The sequence below is a fragment of the Protopterus annectens genome, chromosome 4.part1 (genome assembly GCF_019279795.1).
Source record: "Protopterus annectens isolate FY-2018-M chromosome 4.part1, PAN1.0, whole genome shotgun sequence".
In the NCBI taxonomy this organism is placed as follows: domain Eukaryota; kingdom Metazoa; phylum Chordata; order Ceratodontiformes; family Protopteridae; genus Protopterus; species Protopterus annectens.
The window spans coordinates 690,432,244-690,457,926 of NC_056734.1; the positions used below are offsets into that span (position 1 = coordinate 690,432,244).

The window sequence follows — 25,683 nt, forward strand, 5'->3', positions numbered from 1 at the left end:
AGAGCTGACATGCCTGAATGTCTAGAAAGATGTGCTTCAACAATGTCATGAATGAGCCAATGCAAGTATAAGCAATTCAACTGTCTGAGCTCAGAATTAAACAGCTTTGTTCCACTCAGGGAACAGGGCTCTGCACCGTCATAGCTGCACTTCCTCAGTTACTTCATTTCGTTGCTCAGAATACTTTTATACTTTTGTGTAAAGCTGTTGATATAAAATACAATAATTCAACACACAAATAAGACTAAACCTGTAATACCTCTGCTACCTACAGAATCTCCAGTGTACAGGTATACACCAAAGGTACATCAGTGATGAATGCAAAATTCTATTACTGTCATCTCAAAGTGAAGATGTCTGCATATTTCAAGAAATATCAATCCTATGCCTCATTTCTAAGCATGTCTGCCTGTATTCTAGGTTATTTAGTACGCACAGTAAAAACTTTCTAGCTGTTGATGAATACTGCATGTACTAGCTATATGACTAAAAGAATACAAACTCCAGAAAACTTTACATTTATCAAAATGTAAAAATCCATCAAAGCCCCCTACACACTTGTGCGCACGCACACGCGCACACACACGCACGCACACACACACGCGCACACACACACACACACACACACACACACACACACACACACACACACACACACACACATACACACACACACACACACACACAGACACACTTTTTAAGAATGAAGTTTCTGTTTTCAGTGGAAAGGAAAACACAAGATACACTTGAACCTTTTACATATTTTATTTTGATGATTTGTTACAAAACACATAAAAATCCCAAAGGACATCAAGGCATCCATTATTGTTTAACTGAGGTATTGTCAAAATGCAGTACTAGTCCAATCCCATTCATTACTTCCACACAGCTATTTCAACATGTTTACCAAGGTGTGAGAGCATTCTTTGACACTGTGCTGTTTCTCTCCAGAATAAATGTAATGTCTGCCTGTACAAGAACAGTTATAAATGTTTGAACTAGATTCTAACTTCAGCTTCCTGAAATCAGCAAATAGGGTAAAGGAACTATCAATTACATTATTTATTCAAACTCTAGCCAGCAAGTTTTAAGTCATTGCTGAAATGTTTGCAGATCTTCTGATTTGGTCACTCCTTGGTTAAATCGAACAAGCTGTTTTGTACAAGTTCAGAAATGGTGAAACAGTACAGGAAATAAGAGTTAATGGTTCAATAAGTTATCTTGTAAAAGAAGACATTTTTAAAACAAAACTGGGATAACTAGTCTTGTCAGTAGTAACTTGGATTTAGAGTGTGCTATTTAAATATATATTAAAACTTTTCCCATTCTTTATAGTATGTAGAAAAAAAGAAACAGAAAATGTGTCAGTTTAAAATATTTGAAAAACAAAATTTCTACTAGATGCAGAAAGGGCTATCATTGGCAGCAGGTGGGTTTAGGTAAAGTCACAGGTATGGCTCTAACCATGACGTTTCATGAATAGTTACTACCAGGGAGTCACCACAAAAGATTAAGTTATCATTTTGTGAGATATAAAAGTGGGTATTCTCATCCACTGTTTACATTCTTTCTTCTCTTTAATGACCAAAATTGTTTACCCATCAATATGTGCTTCAGCAGGAATTTGGGAGGTAAACAAAGTACCCATTATGTTGTAAACAAAAACAGCAGATATCTCTCCATGTAAATCAAGAAAAGAACAAGCAAAATACAACCTGCTACAGTTTTCAACAAATTTTGCTATTATTATAATTTAATATGCAACTGCACACTCTTCTTTAAGCCAGACACTTATACTAGGTCATAACAGGCAGGAAGGAATCCCCAGCAGTTACCAGGGGTTGAGGGGGAATACCAGCCTTGTACAGATACTTGCAACGTGAAAGGTATGCAGTCAGGGATACTCTGAGAAAGAATCCTCAAAGCTAGAAGACATTTCTATGAGTCATACAAAATGTACATAACAGTGACAATGTTTTTGTGACCCCTACACAGTACGGGTAACTGTGGATAGACAGGAAAAAAGCAGGAAAGCTGTCACAACAGAAGTGCTGCTACTTAAACATTGTGGGGGTCCACTGCTCACTCTTCTCAACAAAATCATATGGGTCAGATCTCCAAGGTTAGGGCAGCTTACCATTCAGAAATAAAGAAAAAGGAGTACATAATCACAAACTATCAGAAAAAAAGACTGAAAAATGATGTAGATGAGCAAAGTATAATGGTATGGTTTACACTAAAATTTTGAAGTCATGTAATCTTTTATTATTCTCATATATGGTTTCCTGAGAATTATGATAACAAATGGGGACAATAACAGAATTCTAAATAAATACATCAGTAAAATAAACGTATGATGCATACAGCCTCTTTCAGAAATAAAAACTAAAGAAAATGTGGAACAGTCATCTCAGCATGTTGGAATCATGTCCACTCACTGAAGATGTATTCTGCGGAGGTAAAAAGTATGAAAACGTCTTGCTGAAACTAGTTTTGCAAACATAGCACAAGTTTTTTTCCACGTGGCAAGCCCCCTGTTCTTCCCCATGCAGGGGAACACCCTACACCCACACACACACCCTACACTTACTTATACCAGTAGCCAAACAACAGTGGAGAAATACAAAAACTCCAGTGTTGGCAAAATTAGTTTCAACGAGCAACATTTCAAAATTTTATATGCACCAAAACAAGCCCCAGTATGTCTTATAAGGCTTCTCTTTAGTGGGTGCCCCTTTAGTAAGAAAGGAATAAAAACATCTATAACACGAACTGATGGAAATTAAATACAGATAATAACTGCAGGATTACAAAGCAAGGTAAAAGGAAGTCTATGATTCATTAAATGAGACCTTAGCAACATGTAAGTCAGTGCCCATGATATGATATTGAAACCAACAGCAAAAGGGTCAGTGTTCAAAAATCTAACATTAAGAACAGCACTAGAGTTAAATTAAAAAGTTCATATAACTGACCAATCGTAAGCCAGCTTGACACCATGACAGAAAGACTGCATCAAAAGTACTTCCAGGACATAAGTGAAATATATTAATTACAAGGTAACATAGTACCTGTCAAAGGTAAATTTCATATGTGACAAAACTTCACTGGCAACTTTTTGGCAAGCAGAACTAAGAAGCCTAGCATATTTAGTACATATGTCAAACACACAATTAACGGCCAACATGATGGTTATGCAGAACATGTCTACCACTTTAGGTAACCCAGTGTGCCCAGGCAGATGTCTGCAAAGATCTTGTGAAGATATGGGGATTCATAGTCAAGGGAAAAGAAAGAAAAGACAGTATTTTCAATGAGCTCAGACTTATCTGAACACAGTACCCATACATTTTGAAAAGTAACATGCAGTCAGGATATGTCCAGACTGTGCAACTTCAAAGAAACAGTACAAATCATACTGTTGCCTAAAAGAGAAATACGGTAGTTTTACTCTCTACACAAGAAAGAAACGGAATAAAAACATTGTTTCTCCAGTTTCAATGTCCCCAGTAGTGAATGAAACTAAATAGAGCTCTGAGGCTAAAATAACCCTGCAAAAGGGGATCAACAAAACAGATTCATTGGCAGTAAAGTGCAACTGCCAACACAAAGAGATATGTTGTGGAGATATGTGAAATAATTTGAACTTGCTGCCTTTAAGAGATCAGGAGCAACCTCATGAATATAAATAAAGGAACAAAAAAAATACCTGCACTTTTAGATTGAAAATGGCCTACAGGCACCAACAGATATATTTTATTCTCCATTTAAACTGCATTAAAATGCAGCTATGGGTTCATAATTACACCATGCAACTAGATCTCTTCAATGAGAAAAGGTTATCATCTAAAGAAATATGTGCATATTCACATTGTAGGAAGGATTTCTGCACTTCCTAGAATGACTGCAAATACCCACTGAGCAACAAAATTAAGAAATATCTTATGTGTAACACTAACAGTCATTGGTTAACCAAGTGCGAAGTTTGATTTACACACTGCTGGTGAAATTTCACCCTCATGGGTAAATCACTCCAGTTATATGTATTTCCTGCTTCAGTCATTTTTCCATTGGTGATTCTTAGTATAACCCTCTTCTCTCAGGTTATACAATCTTAGTAACTGTCATATTAAATCTTGTCCTCACAACAAAGGAACAGGAAGGGGTGGAACTTGTCTCCCTGCAAAAATTCTTTAAATTAAGTTTGGGTGTAGTTTCATATTCTGTACTACTGTTAAATTTCAAACTGAGGTTTCACCTACTCATTTGAGTTCTGCAGTTACAAATGACTGAAATATTTGTTGTATTCATATGTTGGCTGTTGTGATGGGTTTTGACAGGTTCATTTAAATATATCATGTATCACAGGTCTTCACCAAGGATGGAAATGGATGCTTAAAAGTTCATATAAAAATAAATCCGTAATTACTATGTAGCATTCACTGAGGATGTGGCGCCTGCTCAAACCTCCACGGGATTGAGAAACGTCAGCAGCCTGTGCAGACAAAACTTCATAACACAAGAGTTCCAACTACAACGGATTCTTGTGATCAGATAAGAACAGTCACTTGTGCTGTCATCTACACAGATGCTGCTGAAATCTTTTTAGTCTGCTAATGAGCACATGGACACATGTTCAATACAATTATGCTGACAAGAGCTAAAATTGCTAAGCAATCATCTGCAGCAAGCTCTCAAATGAAGATGCACCATAATGAAGATGACAAACAGTACAGTATGTCACTAAATATTTTTTGTTTTGTTGACAAAACAGGGAAATGTCCCAACTGTTACTTACAATGTGATAAGGAAAGAAGACAGTGTGTTAAGAAAACTATCAGTAAGAGTATATGAACAATCAGTCTCCTACAACACAGCAGTGACAATCTGAGCTAGTGCTGAACAGATAAATCAACAGTATACTCAACAGACATAATGAAACACTTAGCATGGAAAGTAAAATGACTCTCAGGAACCTACAAAGGAGTGTGGAGATACTGTGTTGAGAACAGACACCATTAAACACAGAGTGAACAGGATTAAAATGTAGCACAGAGAACTTCTTACTGGCAGAACTGATTTTGAAGCCATGCTGATGGAAGTCAAAGTGGAATACCAGCAGGTACAAAGGTCAATAAATAGAAATGGGTACTTTAACTTGCAGGAAGAGACACAGGTAGCTGATGAGGAAGACCTTGACATTTTATGTGTCATAACAGACATGCGAAGCACAGGTTTCACACAAAATCCTACTTGTACTGCACCTGCCACAGGTATCATTCCAAAATCAACTTCTAAAGGTGAGATGCAATTTTGGTCAGGGACTGGGAAGTAGAGAAATTAATCAAAAAGGCTGAAACAGCTGAAGCCTTGACTGTGATCACCGATATTACAGTATAAAAACCACAGTCAGAAAACAGCATAGCACTGGACAGAATCGCATGGAAAACTTTTATATTAAGTATTGCAAGCATGGCTTACAGTGCCTTACAGGAGAACCTGAAAGAAAGTGAGTAGCAGTAGAAGTGGTCTACCTGGATGTCACCAAGCCCTTTGATTCTGACAGCATGTAAGCAGCTTCTACGAAAACACTGGGGGCATTGGGGGGGGGGGTAGACCTGCAACTGATGAGCTAGACTGCTGCATAGCAGAAGGGTAAGACACAAACCGCAATGAGGAAGATGGGATCAGAAATGAGAACACAGACTAGGATCATCCTTTTTAACAATGACACACAGGCAAATGCAGTAGTATAGGCTGGAGCGGAGTCTAAGGAAAAATATGATGTGTGACTAGGCGTTTATAAAGGTGTCAGGTGAGGTTCAACAGTACTTCACCTAGACAACCACTACCATTTGAGTTGACAAATCAGCTGGAAGGACAGCAAATAAAGGCAACACAGCAAGTAATGGGCTCAGGAGGGCTGATCATATCTAGAATGGACCACCAAGAGCAGAGCGAGTGACTCAGACTCCATGAACAGTGGAACAAATGGAGCTCATAAGAAAGCCATGAGGTGTGTGGGATAAGGGGAAAGGATACGACCAGGGACTGGAGGAGCTGTAGGTATTCTCAACAAAGAACAATGAAAGACAGAAGGGACATGACATGACTTCAAAAGTTCATGTCAGGAAAATGAAAGGGCTGCTATGAGCAGGGAGGACCTAGAAAGAGGAAAGGGCATGGGCAGCACATTGTGGAGACTAGCTACACTCTGGGTACGGGAAAGGGTGGCAGAGTCATGGAAGGGGCAACCAGAAAGGGTGGTAGACAAAGAACCTGCTGAAGCATTTAGAAAGCAAAGGGCATGTGAAAAATGGGTTACGTGGAAAGGAGCAATGAAGAGGAAACAGAATTTCTAATGTACTTAAAGGGAAGAACAGACGGGTTAAGCACTCAACCTCTAAGGGTAACAAATGCTAGCCTTGGTCACCACTGGTCAGCACTGTTCATGAAGCAGTATAGGCTACAGCCATTTAGTCTAGATGATAGTTCCACTATTTGAGCTTGTTGTAACAGACTGATAAAACGATTAGTGTTTAAACAATACAATGCTTGTATTTTAATGCCATACAGTATCATTTTACTCATTTTTTCATTTTGTGCAATATGCCCACCACAGTCTGCCAAACCCCTCCATTGCTGCTTAAAGTGGAACTGACAAAAAGCTGTACATGGACAGAAGAAATAGTCATTTTAATGTTTCAAAGCATCTAGTCCATGCCAGCCCCAGGGACAGGCTGAATTATCTCCTTTCAGCCCTGACAGTTTGGAAGGTAAATATTCTGAGAGATGTTCCTTCATTGTGGTGAGGTCAGATGCAGAAATGTACAGTGAATCACTGCGGCTTCAAATCCAAATATAAATAAGGGGTGAAAAGATTTGAACTCACAGCCTCTTGAGTACAGCAGGACCAACACACTAGCTGAAGCCACTGTCTTGGCCCCAAAGTGCAAATTATCGTGCATAACGAAACAAATTTTCTGCAGCACAACAGAAAAGACAATATGAAACAAATGTTTTAACGGCTATTTTACATATTTGTACATATTCTTCCATACATCATCTTAATCCAACTCAATGAAATTATATCACACATACTAAGAATGAGTGCAAGATAATCAACATTTACAAAATGTTGAAAACTGATTAAAGTTAACTTATTACTAAAGGCGAAAACGTCACTACAAGGCAGGCATGTCCCCTTAAAGTTGTATAGCACCGTCAATTGGATATTTCTTGTTCAAAACTACAGCGAGTAAAAACAGGCCAATGGTAAAATACTGTTTTAACATAAAATCTCTAAAAAATATGTTAGTTCTAGCTACGTCCTTTCCTTCCCCAGCAATTTGTAGTGTCACTAGTATTGTACATTTGTAACAATATTTCATTAAAATGCCTGATGATAGTCAGTGACAATGATAAGAAGTTAAAATTACGAAGAAGCGGAAGATGGGCCATCACTCGACATAAAGCTCTGGACAGTATCCTTGACTAACACTGATATTTGTTCATTGTGTAGTGCACCATCTTGGGTGTCAGCGTTTGTACAACCACAAAAGCAAAATAAAAATATAGCTTGTTCTTCAGTCTCATGGCTTATCGTATCTTTTTATTTTGCTGGCATCTTTTCTGCCATGTGCTTCTGCTGACTTTCAGCATGCCTGTGGAAAAAAAAGAAGTATAAGTCAAAGACCTTGCAAGCAAAAACATACAAAAATAAGTAAGGTTACGTTATAACGGGAAAATATAAACATTACAATAGAGCCTAAAATAACGCTGAAACATTGCTTACTGGAAGCATTAATACATTTAATATGCTGAGACAAAACTACTGTTATAAGGCTGAATGTATAGCAGTTACAGCTGCTACTACATGGTATTTCCTGTACAAGGGCATCCATACTCTTCTAACAGAATAAAACACTTTTCATTTGTTGTTCCAATTCTGAAGGTTTTTATAATATTGTACTCAGCAACATACATCTTGGATACACGTCACACCTATTTAAATTGTATTAAAAGAAAATTTCATGCACAGTTTTCATAATCCCAGAGTACATTTGCCTTCCTACCTAATAACCTTTATGTTGCAGCATATAATCTTTTAATTCATTTTCAATACCCACTTCTTCCTCAAGGACAAAGGAAGCCACAGCCAACCTCAGCACACAACATGTATAATATGCTATTATGCCTCCTCAATGCACAACATTAGGTGTTCACAAACTTCATGTTCAACATTTGTGGACCAGGAAAAGGCCACACAACAAGGTGTTTTTACCTTCTTTCTAGCCAATTTAGGACAACAAAAAGTGTGAATGTTTGAGAATGAAGTGTTTCTCTGCTAGATGAAACAGCAAAAGCTACTGCTGTACAGAGACAAGTCATCCCTGTTAATGCCAGCTGTCAGTCACAGCTGAGTTAGCAACTCAGTAAAAAATACATGAAACTTAACACCTCTGGCTGACAGACAATGGGAAGGGAGCTCCTGCAGCTACAAAATTCTTACTCTTTGCAAAAAGAACTAATTAGACTAGTGTTTATTTCTTAAACAAAAACTGCCCTTCAAAATTAAGTTGAGAAAATGGAAATAAGATAAATCAAGGAGAGTATATGAACAAATGCATATACTCTTTCTAGAGATTCTTAAAAAAACAGTAATTCAGAATACATTCATGCTAAGAAAATGGAAAGACAAGGAATAATTTCTAAACAAAACATAACGCAAATTATTCCTTGCCCTTCCATATTGGACTATATGGATCTTCTTAGACAATGTGATGTCTTTGTTATTTAAGATCTTATCTGGTTTTGCCATAGTTTTCGTTTCAGAATGCAAGTGTCTTTTATTTGCATGATTGCAGTTACCATCTGCTCAGAGATCTTTTGAGTCCAGAAAATAAAATCTGGACCTATCTCTACTTTTCTTCCCCATCTAGTTGCAAATAACAGGGCTAGATAACAATTGTAGTTATTTTTATTCTGAATAGCAAGACAGCTTTTCCTCTAATTTCACCTTCATCAACAAGCCCTTCAACTCTTCCTCACTTCCAGGGATTAGAGTGGGACCATCTGCATATCCAAAGAAATATTTCTCCAGCCATTTTGACTGCAGCAACTGATTCATCTAGTCCAGCACTTCACATGATATAGTCAGCATATAAATTAAATAAGTAGGGTGACACTATACAGCCATGATTACCCTTTTAACGATTTTGAACCATATTCAGTTTTAACTGTTGCTTCTTGTTCACCATACCGACTTCTCAGGAGACAAATAAGGTGACCCAGTATCTTCACTTTTCTGTGAATCTACTGGGAACAGGCCAAGAAAGAGAAAAGTAAAATCTGCTCAGAAAAAAATTAACAAAAAGGAAAAGTCAATTTTAAATATGATTTCTCTGAATGTCAACAGTCTCCTCAGCAATGACAGGAGGTTTCCTCTTATAAAATGGTGTGAAGGACAAAAGCTACATATAACACGTTTATAAGATATTTGATGTTTACATAAGGAAGAGAAGAAGCAAAAGGGAGTTATATGGAAGAAGAAAATTTTGAGTTTTGGATATGGTATGTGCTAGGGAATGGCAGCTTTGTTTAAAAATAAAACTTTATGTTTATTATGTATAATTATATTTAGACAAGAAAGATGCATGATATGTGATATTAAGGTATGAAGGGTAGGTGTAGTTTATTCATATACAAATATTACTAAGAGCAATTATTTGAAGATCTGAAGAAGTCTGCAGTAGCTAAAATGCATATCACAACAGATTGATACTTTAAGTGTGATCTAAGAAAGGATAAAGGACGATAGGTAAAGATATTAAGGCTTTAGATAAATGATGCAATCTGGGCACTTGCAGTTTGAGTGAAAAGGACAGTATATGTATAAGCTGAGACTGATAAAGTTTTGTTTTCAGAAGGCTTGCAGGAGGAAGTATAATAATTTTAATGAAATGTAGTCTGTACCCTTGGCCTCAGATTTTCAGTACCCAGGTATCTTTTGTAATTTTTTCCAACTCTTTCACAAAAAGACATTAGTGGCTTCTAACTTTCTGACTGGTGAGGTTTGGAAGGGGTGGTAGACTTAGAACAGTGTGATATTTTAGGGTGAGGGAGCTGATCAGGTCTGTAGGGTCACAGCTGTTCACTCTTAGGGTCTCATTCCTGGGGTAGTTCAGGCTCCATTTTTTAATATTGCCATTTTATTTCTTGTCTTGGGTTTTCTTCCCTTCTAATAATCTCCTTTGTTCTGCTTCTAGGCCAGCTTTTTAAACAGCTGTTCTGTTGAGGGTCTATAAAGCAACTTTTTCTCAAGTGTGACATTAAGGAGGTGAGCTTCAACATGGTCTTGCAGGGGAGATAATCCTCATCCAGGCATGTCTCCTTATCATTGATCCTGAAGCTGCTATCCTACAAGATGCATCAACAGCATCATAGCTGTGTTGAAGAAGTGCTTTCCTACTCTGGAAAATATGCTTCAATAATCTATCACTATATCTCTTAGGAGTTTGCCTGGCATCTCCATTTGGCAACTGAGTTCTGATGGCCAGGGTGGCAGAATTGTAGACCTTCTTCTAAAACAGTCCAGTCATTTTTAAATTACCATCTTCTTGGGACTTTTTCTTTGCTGCATACGAGAATATTTAAATACCTCTACTAGTGACTAATATGATTTGTACAAATTTTTTGACAAGAAATGTATTAGCTGAATTTGTAAATAGTATACATAGTTATATTCTTGTTTAGATATAATAACAGTCATTTTGTTTGGATGTTCATCAATTGTTTAGATGTACTCTCTACTGTTGTCTAGTTTGTAAGGTTCATTTACAGTCATAAATGTCAATGAAATGCAGTTAAAAAAAAACAGACTACTATTTTACTCTCCATATCACTGGGTTGTTTTTTTTTTTGTTGGAAACCCAGCAGTCAATGTGCAGGAATCCACTGACACCATTGCTGGATCAACAAGAGGATTTTTATAAAGATAATTTCAAGAAACAGCCCTGCAGAAATGGTCTGGTTTCCTGGAACCAAGTGGTAGGGAGTCTGGATCCAAAGTTGCACTGTGAAATATAACCCCCATGGCTTGTATCACTGGAGGTAAAGCTAAGGGTTTTGGCTCAGGAGGTTTCTGTATCTCCTCTGGGTATACAGAAATTCCACAGACTCCCTTTTGAAAACTGGCTCAGGGGGTCTCTGCAGCTCTTCTGGGTAAACAATAATTCCACAGACTCCCTTTTGAAACACTGCTTCTTTCTACTGAGTGCATCACCAAATGATAAATCCTCAGGTGGGGTGGCAGACAATAAGGTGCCCTCAATGTCTGACCCTCAACAAGTGGAAGACATATGATCAACACTGGCTAGTTCAACCACTTTTGAATGAGAGAAATCTAACTCAAGTGAGGCGGGATGTCTACCTTCTTTTTTTAAGGTTAGTCCCCCGCAAATACTGACTCCTGCTCTGAAGATGGCTGCAGGCTCTTAAGTGTACAAAATCTTGAGCCAAATACATATACAGTCCTGAGAGTGAGTTGGAAAGATGAAAGGTATAAAGCCTCACTCAGCATATGTTGAAGTCAAGATGATGGATGCCTGCTGCCTGAATGCCTTGAACCAAGATCCGGGAGAGACTGACTTTGAAGTTCCTGTACAGGGTTGGATGTCATTACCTCAGTCTTTGAATTGGGAGTGCCCTCACACAACAGCAGCAACAGGACACTGACCTCACCCTTGGAGATCAAAATACAGGTGTTGGAACTGGCTACCCAATGGAAGGCATCCAAACCAATTAACACCTGCAGTATTTCAACTTTGTGGACATACTAATGCCAGTGTGTGGCAGCTTCATGAGTGCTTACATCAGAGGCCTTAGCCCAATATTTAGACAGCTGACTCAGGGGCTGCAAAAAGTGCCTCATCATACCTGATATCTTCAAGTCTAAGGAGGTCTGTAGTTTCCTGTTGAATATCATCCCCCTCACTTACATACTTTTCATGTGGTACTTCATTTTTTAATTTTTAGGGAGGTGTCTACAGCAGAATTGTCAGATGCCATTGCAGCCTTGGTCAAGTCACGCAGCCTTGTCTGGTTCAGAGACACAGAATCTTTGCTCTATTGTTATTAGTCTTCTGGTTGGAACATAAACAGTGATAATAATTAGGGATGTAATACTCAGGCCTCAAATGGAACAAACAAGGCATGTGATGGTCTTTATGTGGGATCTGCTTTATACATGAACTGCATTTAAAAACTTTAACTTCTGGTATTTATACCTGGCACAAAAATAGCTATAAATGGTATAAACATACATAGTATAATCAAAGAGATAAGAATGGTTCCCCAAAGGGGCTGTTACCAAAAAACTTCTGAAGTAGGTAGCAATGAGGAGCACTAGGACAATGCATACTGATCTGCACTCATACAGCAGCAAAAAAGAACACAAGATGGTAGGGCAAGGCCCACATCAGGGGGCCATCACTGAGTCAGACAGACCAGGAGGGAGAATGGTGTAAATCTCAAGAAGTCACACCAAACATCAGACCTTCTGTGGCAAAAGACCAAAGAAGTTATTGCTACTACAACAGTGGAGAACAGGATGAGCATCACATGAACTTGAGCTAACTACCACAGGCACAAATGAGATATTCTGCATGGAGAAAGCCCTCCTGCAGTTTCCCCTTTATTATTCTCACCCCAAGGTTTCTGCATCTCAGAGAAGGAGTAATCATTGACAGGCAGTGTAAAGCCTGTCTCAGTCTTTCATCCAAATGCTGTGAAACTGACCATCAGAGACATGACACATATCAGTATTAGCATGTCATTCACACAAGAGCAGAGGTAATACAATATGAGTATCTGAAATGAGATATTATACTTGACTGTGGTACTACTGTGGATGACCTGGATAATGGCATCTAAGCTGGTCAAGGACTTCTTTTATTCAACTGGGGTTTGCAATGCCATATTCCTTCTTGAGGGATGCTACAGTGGTAGGGAGGCACCTCCAAACCTCCAAAACAACACCTCTGGCAGCCATCTCCACAGCAGATGATGCAGAGTTATTTCTTAGCTTCATTCTCCAGATATACTCCTACAGGTTTCTGGGGTAAGGGATAGGAGTGTATATCCAGTTCACAATGTACTTAATGAACTTCTAGGCCTTTCCAAAACAGAGGCCTTCATGGTGGGAGGTGGATTTCTATGTCCTTGTCCATTTCACAGACTATGGCATCTATCTCTTCTAAATCTTCATAGGACCTACACAAGATGGAAATTTCAATCCCACTGTCACTTCCAGACATGAACTCATACACAGTCTTGTGCAGAGAAAAGCGTTTGACTGTCTAACGCTGGGTGTGAGGAAACCTGAAACAATGAATGACAGTGCACATACAGAATGTGGCATATGTGGTAGAAAGACCTGTGCAAGACTCAGTGCTGGCACATTACCTACATATGAAATCCCACACCTGTGACTTAAACCCCCACTAAAGATCAACTCCAGAAAAGTGTCTCGCAACCAGGACTTCAAGCCTCTTGCTGATTAAACACCAGTGGAAAAAAAACAAAAAAACAAACTTCTTGAACTAAGGAAAGAAAAATGGTACTATAACTAAAATCAAACAACCATGTAATGAAAAACAGTACAATAACTAAAATCAAACAACCATTTAATGAAAAACAGTACAATAACTAAAATCAAACAACCATGTAATGAAAAACAGTACAATAACTAAAATCAATCAACCTTTTAATGAAAAATTCTAAGCGCTTTTGTCCCAAACAATTGTAGGAATTTTTCATTAAACAGTTGTTTGATTTTAGTTGTAGTACTGTTTTTCATTAAACGGTTGTTTGATTTTAGTTGTAGTACTGTTTTTCATTAAACGGTTGTTTGATTTTTGTTGTTTTCTTTCCTAAGTTCTAGACATTTGTTTGTTTCTTTACTACTGGTGTTTACGCTGATATTACAAGCAGCTTGCAGTTCTGGTTGCCAGATGTGGTTTGTGATTCTTTGTATGATTTGGCTCCCACTAAATATCAAACTGCTTGATGACCAGTCATTTAACTATGAGGCCTGGAATGGGAAAACTTGATGATCTTCCCACAATCAGTGCCAAAAGACACCCCCCTAGACCTAGGGAAACCTTGAGGAGAAACATCATCCCTGAGTACCACTGATATCTAAGCAGGCAACTCAAAAGGTCTCTTTTTAGGATCAGACTAATCTGCCCCAAGTTCCAACAAATACTTATGAGATGGGTATCCGGCACTGGTGATGTAAACTGATACGGTTGCCAACTACTTTGCAGGTGGTCCATGTTTTATTTGTGATTTGGGTGCTTGAATGTATAGGCAGGGGATGATGAGCATAGCCATACTGGTGGAAAGGGAGAGCACATGCTCAGGGCTACATGTGCACATGCAGTGCCTCCACTGGGTGAGTGGGTAGGGCACCCTGCTGCTGTCAAGCCAATGGAGATATGAAAGGCTGTGTAGACCACTGACACCCATTCCATGTCCACAGGAGTTGGGGGGGGGGCAGGGCTTATGGGACAAAAAAACAAACCACTCCCAATGGTAGCTTTAATGATACACCCTTCCGATCAACCCTTGCCTCAGTAATAGAGAACAAATGGTTTGATTGGTTGGAGAAGGCTGATGACTGGCAGATAGTGGGGGTCCAACTAAAAATGGGCTGGGCAGTGCCTACATCGTAGAATACACCGTACCAAAATGGGAGATGGATGTGAATCTCCTTCGGGGTGTCTTCAACGCATCAAAGTTTAGAGCTGCTGAACCATCCCATTTAAATGAAGGATGCAAGAAGTTCAAGTTTGGCCTTTTGCCTGGTCTACATTCACAGCAAAGCTGCTGCAACCTATATATTTCAAAGATGTCTTAAAGAAATACTTTGACAATTTCCTGTTTTCTTTTTACCCTTAAGCAACGCACCAATACAGTCCATCCAGTCAAAATGCATTTCATACTTCATGGTACTATAATGCTTATTCTGAAATTCACTCCGTTATCCACTACTGTCAAGACTTCATCTCTACATCAGATCTGTAGCAAGGTTTGGTTGATACAATGTCATTATTTGGTGCCCCTCCCCCAGTTTGACTTTGAGAAGTTGAATACAAAAAGAAAACAGTCTTCTGAGAGCTGAGGACCGAAGAAATGGCAATGCAAACTTCTATTATGTACACCTTTGCTAAACTAAAGCAAGCAGCTGTAATAACTCCTTGTTACACTTCATTGAAAAAAAATGGCTGCCAAAAAATTGTCTTCAGGCTAGGCAAAGTGCTATTTATTATCTCTGTTTAGAGAATACTTCTACCATATGGAGGACACCCTGCCAGCTTCAGTCACTTCAAAGACTCCTGTTAGAAGGCCTGGCATAAGAAAGGAATCTAGTGGGAATTGGCTTTCTCCCCAGCTGACTGGGACATTGTTGACTTGCACTGGCATATCTTCATATACCCAGGGACCTGAGGGCATGAAAACACAACCTCATGGGCCACTATGGGGAAATGAGTAGAGTTTTGTTTTTTACTTATTGAATTATGTGACACACAGTGGAAACAGATAAAATGATGGAAATGTGTTACAAAAACAATACAATTTGTTTGACATGCATAGCTCTCAATCTCTTAGCACAAAATGTTTGGATAAAGCCAAACATAATGGAGGGACAAAGTTCCAAAAATAGGGACAAATTTTAAATATTGCTCTTATAAACTTAAAAAGTTGCTAGAATAAAAGTTCTTGTGTTACCATGCATTTTCGGACGGATACAAAGTCAAAAGCTCAAATGACTGTCATTATATAGTGAATTCACTCCTCACCGATTTCCCACATAAATTCAGAAAACCACAGCTTTTAAGAGGAACAGACTAAAATATGATTCAAATATATGGACAGTCAGCGAAAATCTGGACAGTTGAGAGGTATGTTGACAAGAAAGCTTTTCTGAAAAATTCAATACATAAAACACAACTCATCAAAAAAAAGTGTGATCAGTAAGTACTGAACTGAGAGTATAACACAACTAATGAAGCAAAACTCACTGTTTCACTATTAACTCATTGAAGCCTATAGTGCTATTTTGTATACTTCCAGTTAACACCCATAGCTCCTTATGATGCTCAGACTGTTCTTTGGTCTGACTTTTTAACTACATGACTTACCATGTTATAACAAGCAAAAACAGAAATGGCAGGGACTGATTAATAAAATGACATGAAGACTGTTAATCTAGGATGTCCTGCAGTAGAAATGCCTTGATTATATTGTTTTAAGTTGATTTTTTGGAAAATTCTCTGGAATGCAAGGGTGTGTGCACGCTGAGGTACAACATTCCACACCACATAGGTGTTACCGAGTTAAAGCATGTCATGGGGGAATTCACACCCCCACACCCTCAACATGGGAGGCTGTGTCCTGAACCCCATAAAATATACTAACTCCAAGCATGTTGTATCACAGAGAAAAGTGAATTATCCAAGATACCACAGCCTTGATTTTTAAACAAAAAGTAACAAACTGCATATTCATGTGCATTAAAGTTCTGATCACAATTGACTCACAGCTAAACCTGATTCCCATATTCATCATCTCCCCAAAGAAAGAGTCATATAGTGGACACCTAAGCAAAAGAGAGGACTAATTAACCTTATCTATCTCAGAGACAAGGATCTCTGCATACTCAGATTCCCTTCCCAGGAACATGAGGGAGAAAGAAACCATCTAGCTACCGTCGCTCCAGCAATTGGAGGACTGGGCTCACCAAGCATGGATAGAAACAGCATGTGACAGAGAAGGGTCATGTATCAAGCGAAAGAGCAGTGGCACTGGGGGACTTGAGGGAGAGCATGCCAAAAAAAGAGTTGGATCATGACAGACTTGTACATGGCCTGGCACTGCAACAGTCCAAGTTCCCTAAGAATACAGTACTACATTCTTAAAGACAAGTCCCAAAAGATCTCAGACAGCATGTACACAAATCCAATGTTGGGGCAACAGCATAGGGGCAACTACTGCAGTAAGATCCCCGGGAATCCCCTCAATCCTAGCTGGTGAATCTTTCATGATTACAGGAGGGAAGGTGGTTTGCAAACAAGACTCATGAGTGTTAACACCAAGTTTCCACTGGTGGGCTCCAAGGATCAATTAAGTAAGCAGGCCAAGCTCAGTCATGCTCCAGGTATTCTAAAGTGGGTGAGGTAGGGTGGGTATCCCTGTACATATCCTCACCAAGATGGCTACCATTGGTGCACTGCTTACACCCCTCTGGCTACCACATGATGATAATATGAGCTTATTCCCTTGGTAGTCAAATGAGAAATAATTTCTAAAACTTCAAAGAAGCCTCATTGTTGGAATTAGTTGCAAGAGGTTTTGACTAATGCATGGTCTCTAGTTCGCCTTACTTTCTCTCATCATTTGGGCCTGGCAGGAGAACTATGAAGCTGGTCCCTTCAACAGATGGAATATTTAAGGGCCTCAAACTTTCTTTTTCACCTTCTACAGGTGGTACTTGTGTTAATGCCTTTCACAGATCTAACTTTCTAGGCAATGAAACAATGCCATTGCAGTTCCTGGCTAATGAACCTTTGATCAAAGCAACTTTTTAGAAAGTGTTTGCATTTTAGACATTAATCATGGGTGCTTTCCTATATAACTATTAGGATCAAAAATACAAATTGTATGACCAGCAAGAAATAAATGGAAAATGTAGGAACAAAGCTAGCCATCCTGACTTACTGTATGGTATAACAAGTCAACTAGGACAGCACATACCCCTTACTGGAGGATAACAGAACATTCAGAATGGTGACAAGCTGGGGATATCAGAAAATCCCAATAGTTCTTCATTGCAGAAATTCCTAAACTAAACTCTTTCATTTCAACTGGGTTATATTGTACACTTCCAGAAACAACTTTTGGATTTAGATTATCAGTTATGGAAAGCAATGATTTCTACATGAATAAATAACAGCAACAGAGCATTCAAAGCCAAGGATCATCCAGAAACCTTGGAGTCTTCTGTGTATCCCTTAGAGTTAATAAAATGTTTCAGTCTTCACAGTCCATTCCTAGTTCCCTCCTACATCCAATGGCCATAGCAGCCAGCCAAGCATGAGGTTCTACTCCCATTCTGAATTAATCTATTTACAGGCTTTGCACTCAATGGCACTTACATGGATATATATCATATCATTTAACAATGTGTTAACGAGCTGCTTACTGTCCACCAGGCTTTGAGCCCCTCAGCCTCAACTGGCCTGCTGTGTGATTCTGAGTTAGTCAGATAACCACACATTGCTTCTGGGTTACCCCTGAGAAAAGACACTTGTACCCAGTGTGCTTAACTAGATTAAAAAAATTTGAGAACCCAAATTTCTTTGCATACAGCTATCAATACACCCCCAAGCAGTGCACACCTCCCTTCCAACTTCCCACACGTATGGATCCTTTTCCTGAACAGATGCTTTTACTGCATGTTCATTTTCAGTTTTGCTTGATTCTTCTTATACTTTTCCTAGCAGATGTATAAAAAGTTAAGCCCGCGGCTACTATAGTGTATTTCATAAATACACATTGTTGATTTGAGATTACTTTATAGTCGAACATATTACTTATTCATATTTTAAATAGCCTTGCTACATGTTCTGACATAAAACATTCTGTGGTTCATGCCACGTTGTTCCTGAAAATATTCTGTTTTCATGAATATCCTCTTGTTCTATCTCTTATATAATGCCTCATATGTCTTACACTACCGACAATTTCAGAGCATTATTCCATAATGTATTACTAAAAGTGAAATAGTAGTGATCAGACAGCTTTCCTCTCATTTCTGTCACACTGATAATAAAAAGAGCCTCCTGTGTTTTGCACTACAAGGGGCTAATGGATGCGGAGTTGAGTATGGAAGCTTATTTTTTATTTCCCTGCATGTCAGAAGTTCTCTTGGGTGCAGTAAGGTTAACAACATCCATTACATGCTTAAAAAATCAATTAGCACATGACAACACCAGAAAGGCATGCAACAAATTCTTGAATGATTTAGCCCAGGAAAAATTTGCAACTTAATTTTTTCTTGACATGGTAATAAAGTTCCATTAAACTGGTGCTGTAAAAGACGGTTTTAGAGTGATGTTTCATCACACAATTCAGCTTATAAATAAATTACAATTTACTTCTATTGTTATGTCCTGACCTGGTTAAGTCTTCTATATCTACCAACATGGCATCCTGCTCCATGTGCAACTCGTCACGAATAAGCAGCAGCTGTACCAACTCTTCATTTAAACCTGCCGAGAAACACAAATGCATGATTACCGACAACTGAATCATAAACGGACAGGGTCACAAAAATGCATTAACACTGTAAAATGAGATAGTTTATATAAATGTCACTTGTTCTTATCTGAACTTAAGAAGACAACTAAATAAAATTATTTCCTTAAAAAAAAAAAAACCTTACGGTTTATGCCTCTACAATGATGATATTCCATCAAGATGATTCTGACAGACTGCCTACTCTATGGAATAAAGTCGACAGATCTACAAGTGACTTGAGTGACAGTTCCATTAACGCCTTGTTCACTGTAATTTCAATATATCACAGGAAGAAGAATACTACATTAAAGTTACAAGTCACTAATCATCTTAGCTGCTGGCCTTGGCATTATGAAGCAGGAGATTACAGCCAACTAAAAAAAATGATTTCTGGGTAAATTTATAATACAAATTTTTGATTAGCATACGTACATTGTCTACTAGTAATGGCATTTTTAAAAGCTGTGAACAAAAATAGCTTAGTGTGCATGCAGTGAAGAAATGACCATGTGTAGTTGGCAAAAGGACATCATACAGGTTTGTCTGTCAGATAGAATACAGGTCTGGATGTCTTGTATACCCATTGACCCCCCCCCCATCTGCAGCCATATACCCAAAATGGGATACAATGGACAAAAGGTGCAAGCTGACCAGTTGGGGAACACTGCTTCCAGCTCTCAAAGTTTCAAAAAAATCTGCCGACAGGCAATAGTGATAAGAGATTACTGTATGATGGGCAGGATTCAGAAAGAATCCAGATGCTAATGCTAACTGTTGCAGTATAAAGTGCCTTTCGATATGATCATGAAAATCAGTGTTTCAGAGACACAGTAGATGCAATTTGGATAGACCTCACTTTTGGCTAATCTGCACATCTTTGAATCTCTGTGTGTTTAACACATAGACTAATAAGCACTTTGCTGTGGTAATCACTTCTGGTAGCCTATGGTTCGCATTGGGACAGGCATTCATGCCCCCACACATACACACTCATTCAAACACACACATGCACACACAAGAACACATCCCTTACCTCTCAACTGCCCTGATGTTACAGAATGCCCATGACTTTGCCCTTTATAGCTGCCCTTTCCCTGTGTCATGACTACTACAGTCAGGTAATCATGCTAGACATTGATGTTTCATACTGCTTATTTGTGCTGAAAAACTACTGCTCAATTAACCTTTGACATGACCTACAAGTAATAGCTACCAGTTCCTGATGTGTACTGCCCTCCTCTGTTACAGGCTTTGCTCGTTAGCAGGGGAGTTTAAAGATATGGCATCTACACTCAAACATACAAACACACACACACACACACACACACACACACACACACACACACACACACACATACACACACACACACACACACACACACACACACACACACACACACACACACACACACACACACATACACACACATACACACACATACACATACACACACACACACACACACACACACACACACACACACACACACACACACACACACACACACACCACAAAGCAGACACCGCACCCACCAAATCACACTCACAGGCACACTTACCCATTCATCCGTAAACACACACGCCTACTCTTTCTATCCCAACAAAAATCCCCCCCCCCCCCACTGCAACCTCCCAGGCAGACACATACTTACCTGAGACCATGCATACCTCTGCATACATGCACATGGGCTGAAACACACATGCACATATGTACACCCCACCACCACTATCCCGATGCAAAACGTCCTGACACTTAACCTTAATGCAGAGTCTCCCACTGAAAGTAACGGGTGAACACCCTCTTTTGGCTCTTTATTTAATATGGCTGATTGGCAGGGTTGATTTATCCAGCTGAGGAGTTCTAGGAATGCCTTGGTCTTGTAAATCACTTACTGCAGATATTTCTGGGGAAAGTAAGTACATGACTCATAATCAAATGCAACTCCCCCTAAATGCCTCATTAACACTGTGGTAAGCTAAGGGGGCTAATCTACCATGACAATTCTACAAATGGTGTTGTCATTGAGGTAGGGCTGTTTATGTATTGGAAAGGCCTACCACCAATGGAAAAAATGACTGCAATAAGGCTTACTGCTGGCAGCAACCCTTTCTGAACTCTCAGAATGAGTTTTAAGTAGATATCATTGACTATACTATTAAACCAGTTTTGATACTGTATTGTCCATAGAGGGCTATCACTGATTATACTTTTACATCAGATTTACAAAGCTTTTCCACTTGTAGCTTCAATAAGTGAGTTTCTCTCTGTTAACTGAAGTGCCATGCTTTTGGCAAGAAGTAGTCAAACAGCTGTTGAAGTGACATATTCCAAAGGTCCTCTAAAGCTGCCAAGACTGCAGACTGGATACAATCACCTCTTTTTTCTAAGCAACAAAAAATGTGAATAAAATCTGTGTCAGTCCATTTTACAGGAACTACAGTTATGGTACAATTTACTTTTTATGGGATTCTATGACTATAGTCAACAAAGTGCTTTTGTTTCAATAGAATGATTGCTCATTTTATCTGTGCTCAAAGAACAGGGCCCTTCTCATCTTTTTCAACACCACATCTTTTTGCCTCAGCACCATGTCCTTTTGCTTAACACCACATCATTTACCACTCACTTGCTCAAACAGCCCACAGCTCTTCACCAGTGTCCTTTACAGCTGGTCAATAAAAATGAAGACAGCAGCAAGTGAATGTACCTTGGGTATCGATACCGCCATAATAAGAGGCTGAGCTAGATTTATTTCCTCAGCTGTTCACAAATTTAATGTTAGTGCATGAATTGTGCCTCTACCCACACCTCTGTGTAAGGATTCCCCCGTGCATTAATTCTTGCTTACACCCTTCTCATCTCTTGAACAGAGTCAGATCCATTTCTAAATGTTTGCAACAAGCGCTGCTGATGGATATCTAGTCACTGAATTATCAGGCCAAGTGATGACGAAATTAATGAAGAACACAGAGATGGTTTGGGCTGGTAATCAGAAACTCACAGCATCAACTCCAGTGTACATACAGGAGTCATGTTTTCAGACTCACTGGCCAGTATGGCTGCAGGACCATATGTAATGGTGAAATGAGACCTGACCTTTTAATAAACTCTTAGTGACTTCTGTGATAGTCTTCATTTCAATTTAGGTGGGCAGCCCAACGGTCAAGAAAAAGTACAGTTGTGAACACTTACCATAAATGTAGCTGTTCAAGTGTATTCACTGTTGCAGTCATTACATTTGGGTAATCTGCTGGCAGGTTGCCCTTAGTCGGCCTGAATTCCAAAGTTTTGGGTCCTGCGTCGGTTGCTGTCTTCTCTTCCATGACGTCAGGTCGTCAGGGGTATAAAACATGCAGCCGACGCCATTTTCTTTAGTTTTTCTTGCCCCTGATTTCAGGTGCCCCCCCCAAAATGTAGCAATATTCTAAATATATATATATATATATATATATATATATATATTGCCCTCATCTGCAAGCAAATACACCACATAGGTTGTAGAAGATAGAGAAGGAAAGATAAACTGTAGAATGACAGGGGGATGGCAGGAGGGTAACCTGGACTGCAACCGTGAATACACTCGAACATCTACATTTATGGTAAGTGTACACAACTGTACTATGTTCTTCGTGTTTCACTGTTGCAGTCATTACATTTGGGTAGAATCCCAAAGCTATGGTTGGGAGGCTGGAGCTAAACAGCATTAGGTGAGGCTATAAGGCCCTGCAGCACTGCAGTGGCAAAGCCTGCCCTGGACTTAGAGTAGAGAGGCAAATGGTAATGCTTTGTAAAGGTGTGAACAGAACTCCATGTAGCAGCCTCTAGAATAACTTTGGTTGTTACTCCTCTGAGAAAGGCTGCTGAAGTAGCTGCAGCCCTGGTGGAGTGAGACCTAATGCCCTTGGGCACAGGTTTGCCATGGTGTAAGTAGCAGAAAAGGATGCAATGGCTTATCCACTTTGAAACTGTCTGCTTTGAAATAGCCTTTCCTTCTGATCCTGCAGCATATGACACTAGCAATTGCTCAGTTTTTCTTAGAGCTTTAGTCCTGCTCAAGTAGAATCTTAGCTGTCTGTGTACGTCCAAGGAATGCAGAATTGTCTCCCCTTTGTTCTGCAGATTTGGATAAAAAGTTGGCAGATGAATTGTTTGGTTAAGAGGCACACTGGAAATGACCTTAGGCATAAAAGTAGGACTTGTCCTCAGAGACACCTTGTCTGGGTAAAATATGATAAAAGGCTTGACAGCCATGAGGGCCTGTAGCTCTGAAACTCTCCTTGCTGAAGTAATTGCTAGTAGCACAGCTGTCTTCCATGATAAGAACTTTATATCAGCGGTAGCAGCTGGTTCAAATGGAGGCAGGGTGAGCTTTTCCAACACATAATTGAGGTCCCATGCAGGTAATGGTGATCTTGTAGGAGGCCTTAAATTTTTGGCTCCTCTAAGATACTGCTTTAGTAAAGGATGAGAAAAGATGGGTGGCTCTGTATTGTAATGAGCCAAAACGGCAGACGCATGGATTTTGATTGATGAAAAAGATAGGCCTTTGTCAAGCATCTCAGTTAAGTACTGTAATATCCGAGGAATATTTGGTTCTGCTGTATCAGTTCCTTGTGCTTGATTCCAAGCACAGAATCTCTTCCATTTCTCAGCATAAGATTTTATAGTACTAGGCCTTCTGGCTTCCAAAATGACATCCATCACAGCTTTACTGAGAGGTGTCGTCTGTATGATTACAGGATTAGCCATGCTGCCAGGTTCAGAGTCTGTAGTTGATTGTGCAGGATCTGATTGTTTTGCTGGGATAGTAGTTGTGGTTTTTGAGGCAAGGTCCAAGCTGGGTATTGAGACAAGTTCCTTAGGACTGGGTACCAGTATTGGTGGGGCCAGTCCGGGGCAATTAATATCATCTTTGGCTTCTCTTGTCCGACTTTTAGGAGGACCTTGGGTAGAAGAGGCAGAGGAGGAAAGGTGTAAACTGAAGGATAGGGCGTCCACTTTCCATGCTTGTCTGTGATAAGTCCTTGTGCAGAATCTTTTCAGTTGATAATTTTGAGGAGAGGCAAATAGGTCTATGTCTGGGCTCCCCCATTTCTCTGCTATCATGCTGAAGATTTGTGGATTTAGTTTCCACTCGTGAGGATCCATAAGGTTTCTGCTTAAATCGTCTGCCAGAGTGTTTTGTTTTCCTGGCAGGAATTGAGCTTGAAGATTTGTTTGGCAGGTCAAGGCTGTGTCCCACAGTGTCATGGCTAATCTGCAAAGGGGGTATGAGTGTGTGCCCCCTTGCTTGTTTATATACCACATGACTGTGGTGTTGTCCGTCTTTATCAGTAGTTGTCCTGGATGAAGTAAGTGGTTGAAGGCTGTTAGGGCATTTTGAACAGCTAGCATCTCTTTCTGGTTGATATGTAGATGCATTTGATTTGGTGCCCATATGCCCTGAATGCATCTTCCTGCCATGTGGGCCCCCCAGGCATAATCTGATGCGTCTGTTGTTAAGGTTTGGCTGGCAGGGGGTAGAGTGAAGGGCCATCCCATGTTTTGGTGACAGGCCTTTGCCCACCATAGAAACTCCTGTTGCAGGCAGGGGATGAGAGGAATCATTGTTTCCAGACTGTGTGAATGTTGATTCCATAAACTTTTTAGGTACCATTGAAGTTTCCTCATACGCAGTCTTGCATACGGAATTAGTAGGATGCAGGATGCCATGAAGCCCAGAGCCTGCAGAATTTGTCTTGCAGAAGACTGGGTTTTTGTTGCCATCAGTTTGAAGTAAGTAGTAAGTTGCCTTTGTTTGTCTGGCATGAGGTAAGCCATCTGGGCAGTTGTATTGAAGCTTGCACCCAGGAATGTTATCTTTTGAAAGGGTACCAGTTGTGATTTCTTTTCATTTATTGTGTACCCTAGTCATGTTAGAAGCCTTTTCACAAATGCCAGGTGTCGTAGAAGAGTGTCCTTGTTCTCTGCTTGAATGAGACAGTCGTCCAAGTAAGGATGTATTTGAATACTTCTTTGTCTGCAAAATGCAATTACTGGTGCCAAGCACTTTGTAAAGACCCTGGGTGCAGTAGATAAGCCAAAGGACAGTGCAGAGAATTGGTAATGCATTAAGTCAGCCTTGAATCTGAGGTATCTTCTGCACGACTGTCATATTGGGACATGCAGGTATGCCTCTTTTAGGTCTAAAGTCACCAGCCAAGCATTCTTGCCCAGCATGGGCAGAAGCTGTTGGAAAGTGAGCATTTTGAATTTTGGAATGCCCAGGTATGTGTTCAAAATCAACAAATCCAGTATTGGCCACCAGGCCTTGTCCTTTC

General features: G+C 39.6%; 1 protein-coding gene across 6 annotated transcripts in view; it reads right to left on the reverse strand.

Moving 5' to 3' along the window:
- Positions 1 to 749: 749 nt before the first annotated feature.
- Positions 750 to 25,683, reverse strand: part of LOC122801016 (schwannomin-interacting protein 1) — a 1,488,345-nt gene continuing 1,463,411 nt past the window's right edge. For all 6 annotated transcript variants that reach the window (XM_044070470.1, XM_044070472.1, XM_044070469.1 and 3 more), the window contains 2 exons: positions 19,241 to 19,334; positions 750 to 7,664 (listed from right to left, as the gene is read on the reverse strand). In XM_044070470.1, the coding sequence (XP_043926405.1) occupies positions 7,613 to 7,664; positions 19,241 to 19,334 (146 nt within the window). In that variant the 3' untranslated portion in view covers positions 750 to 7,612. The remainder of the gene's footprint in view (positions 7,665 to 19,240; positions 19,335 to 25,683) is intronic.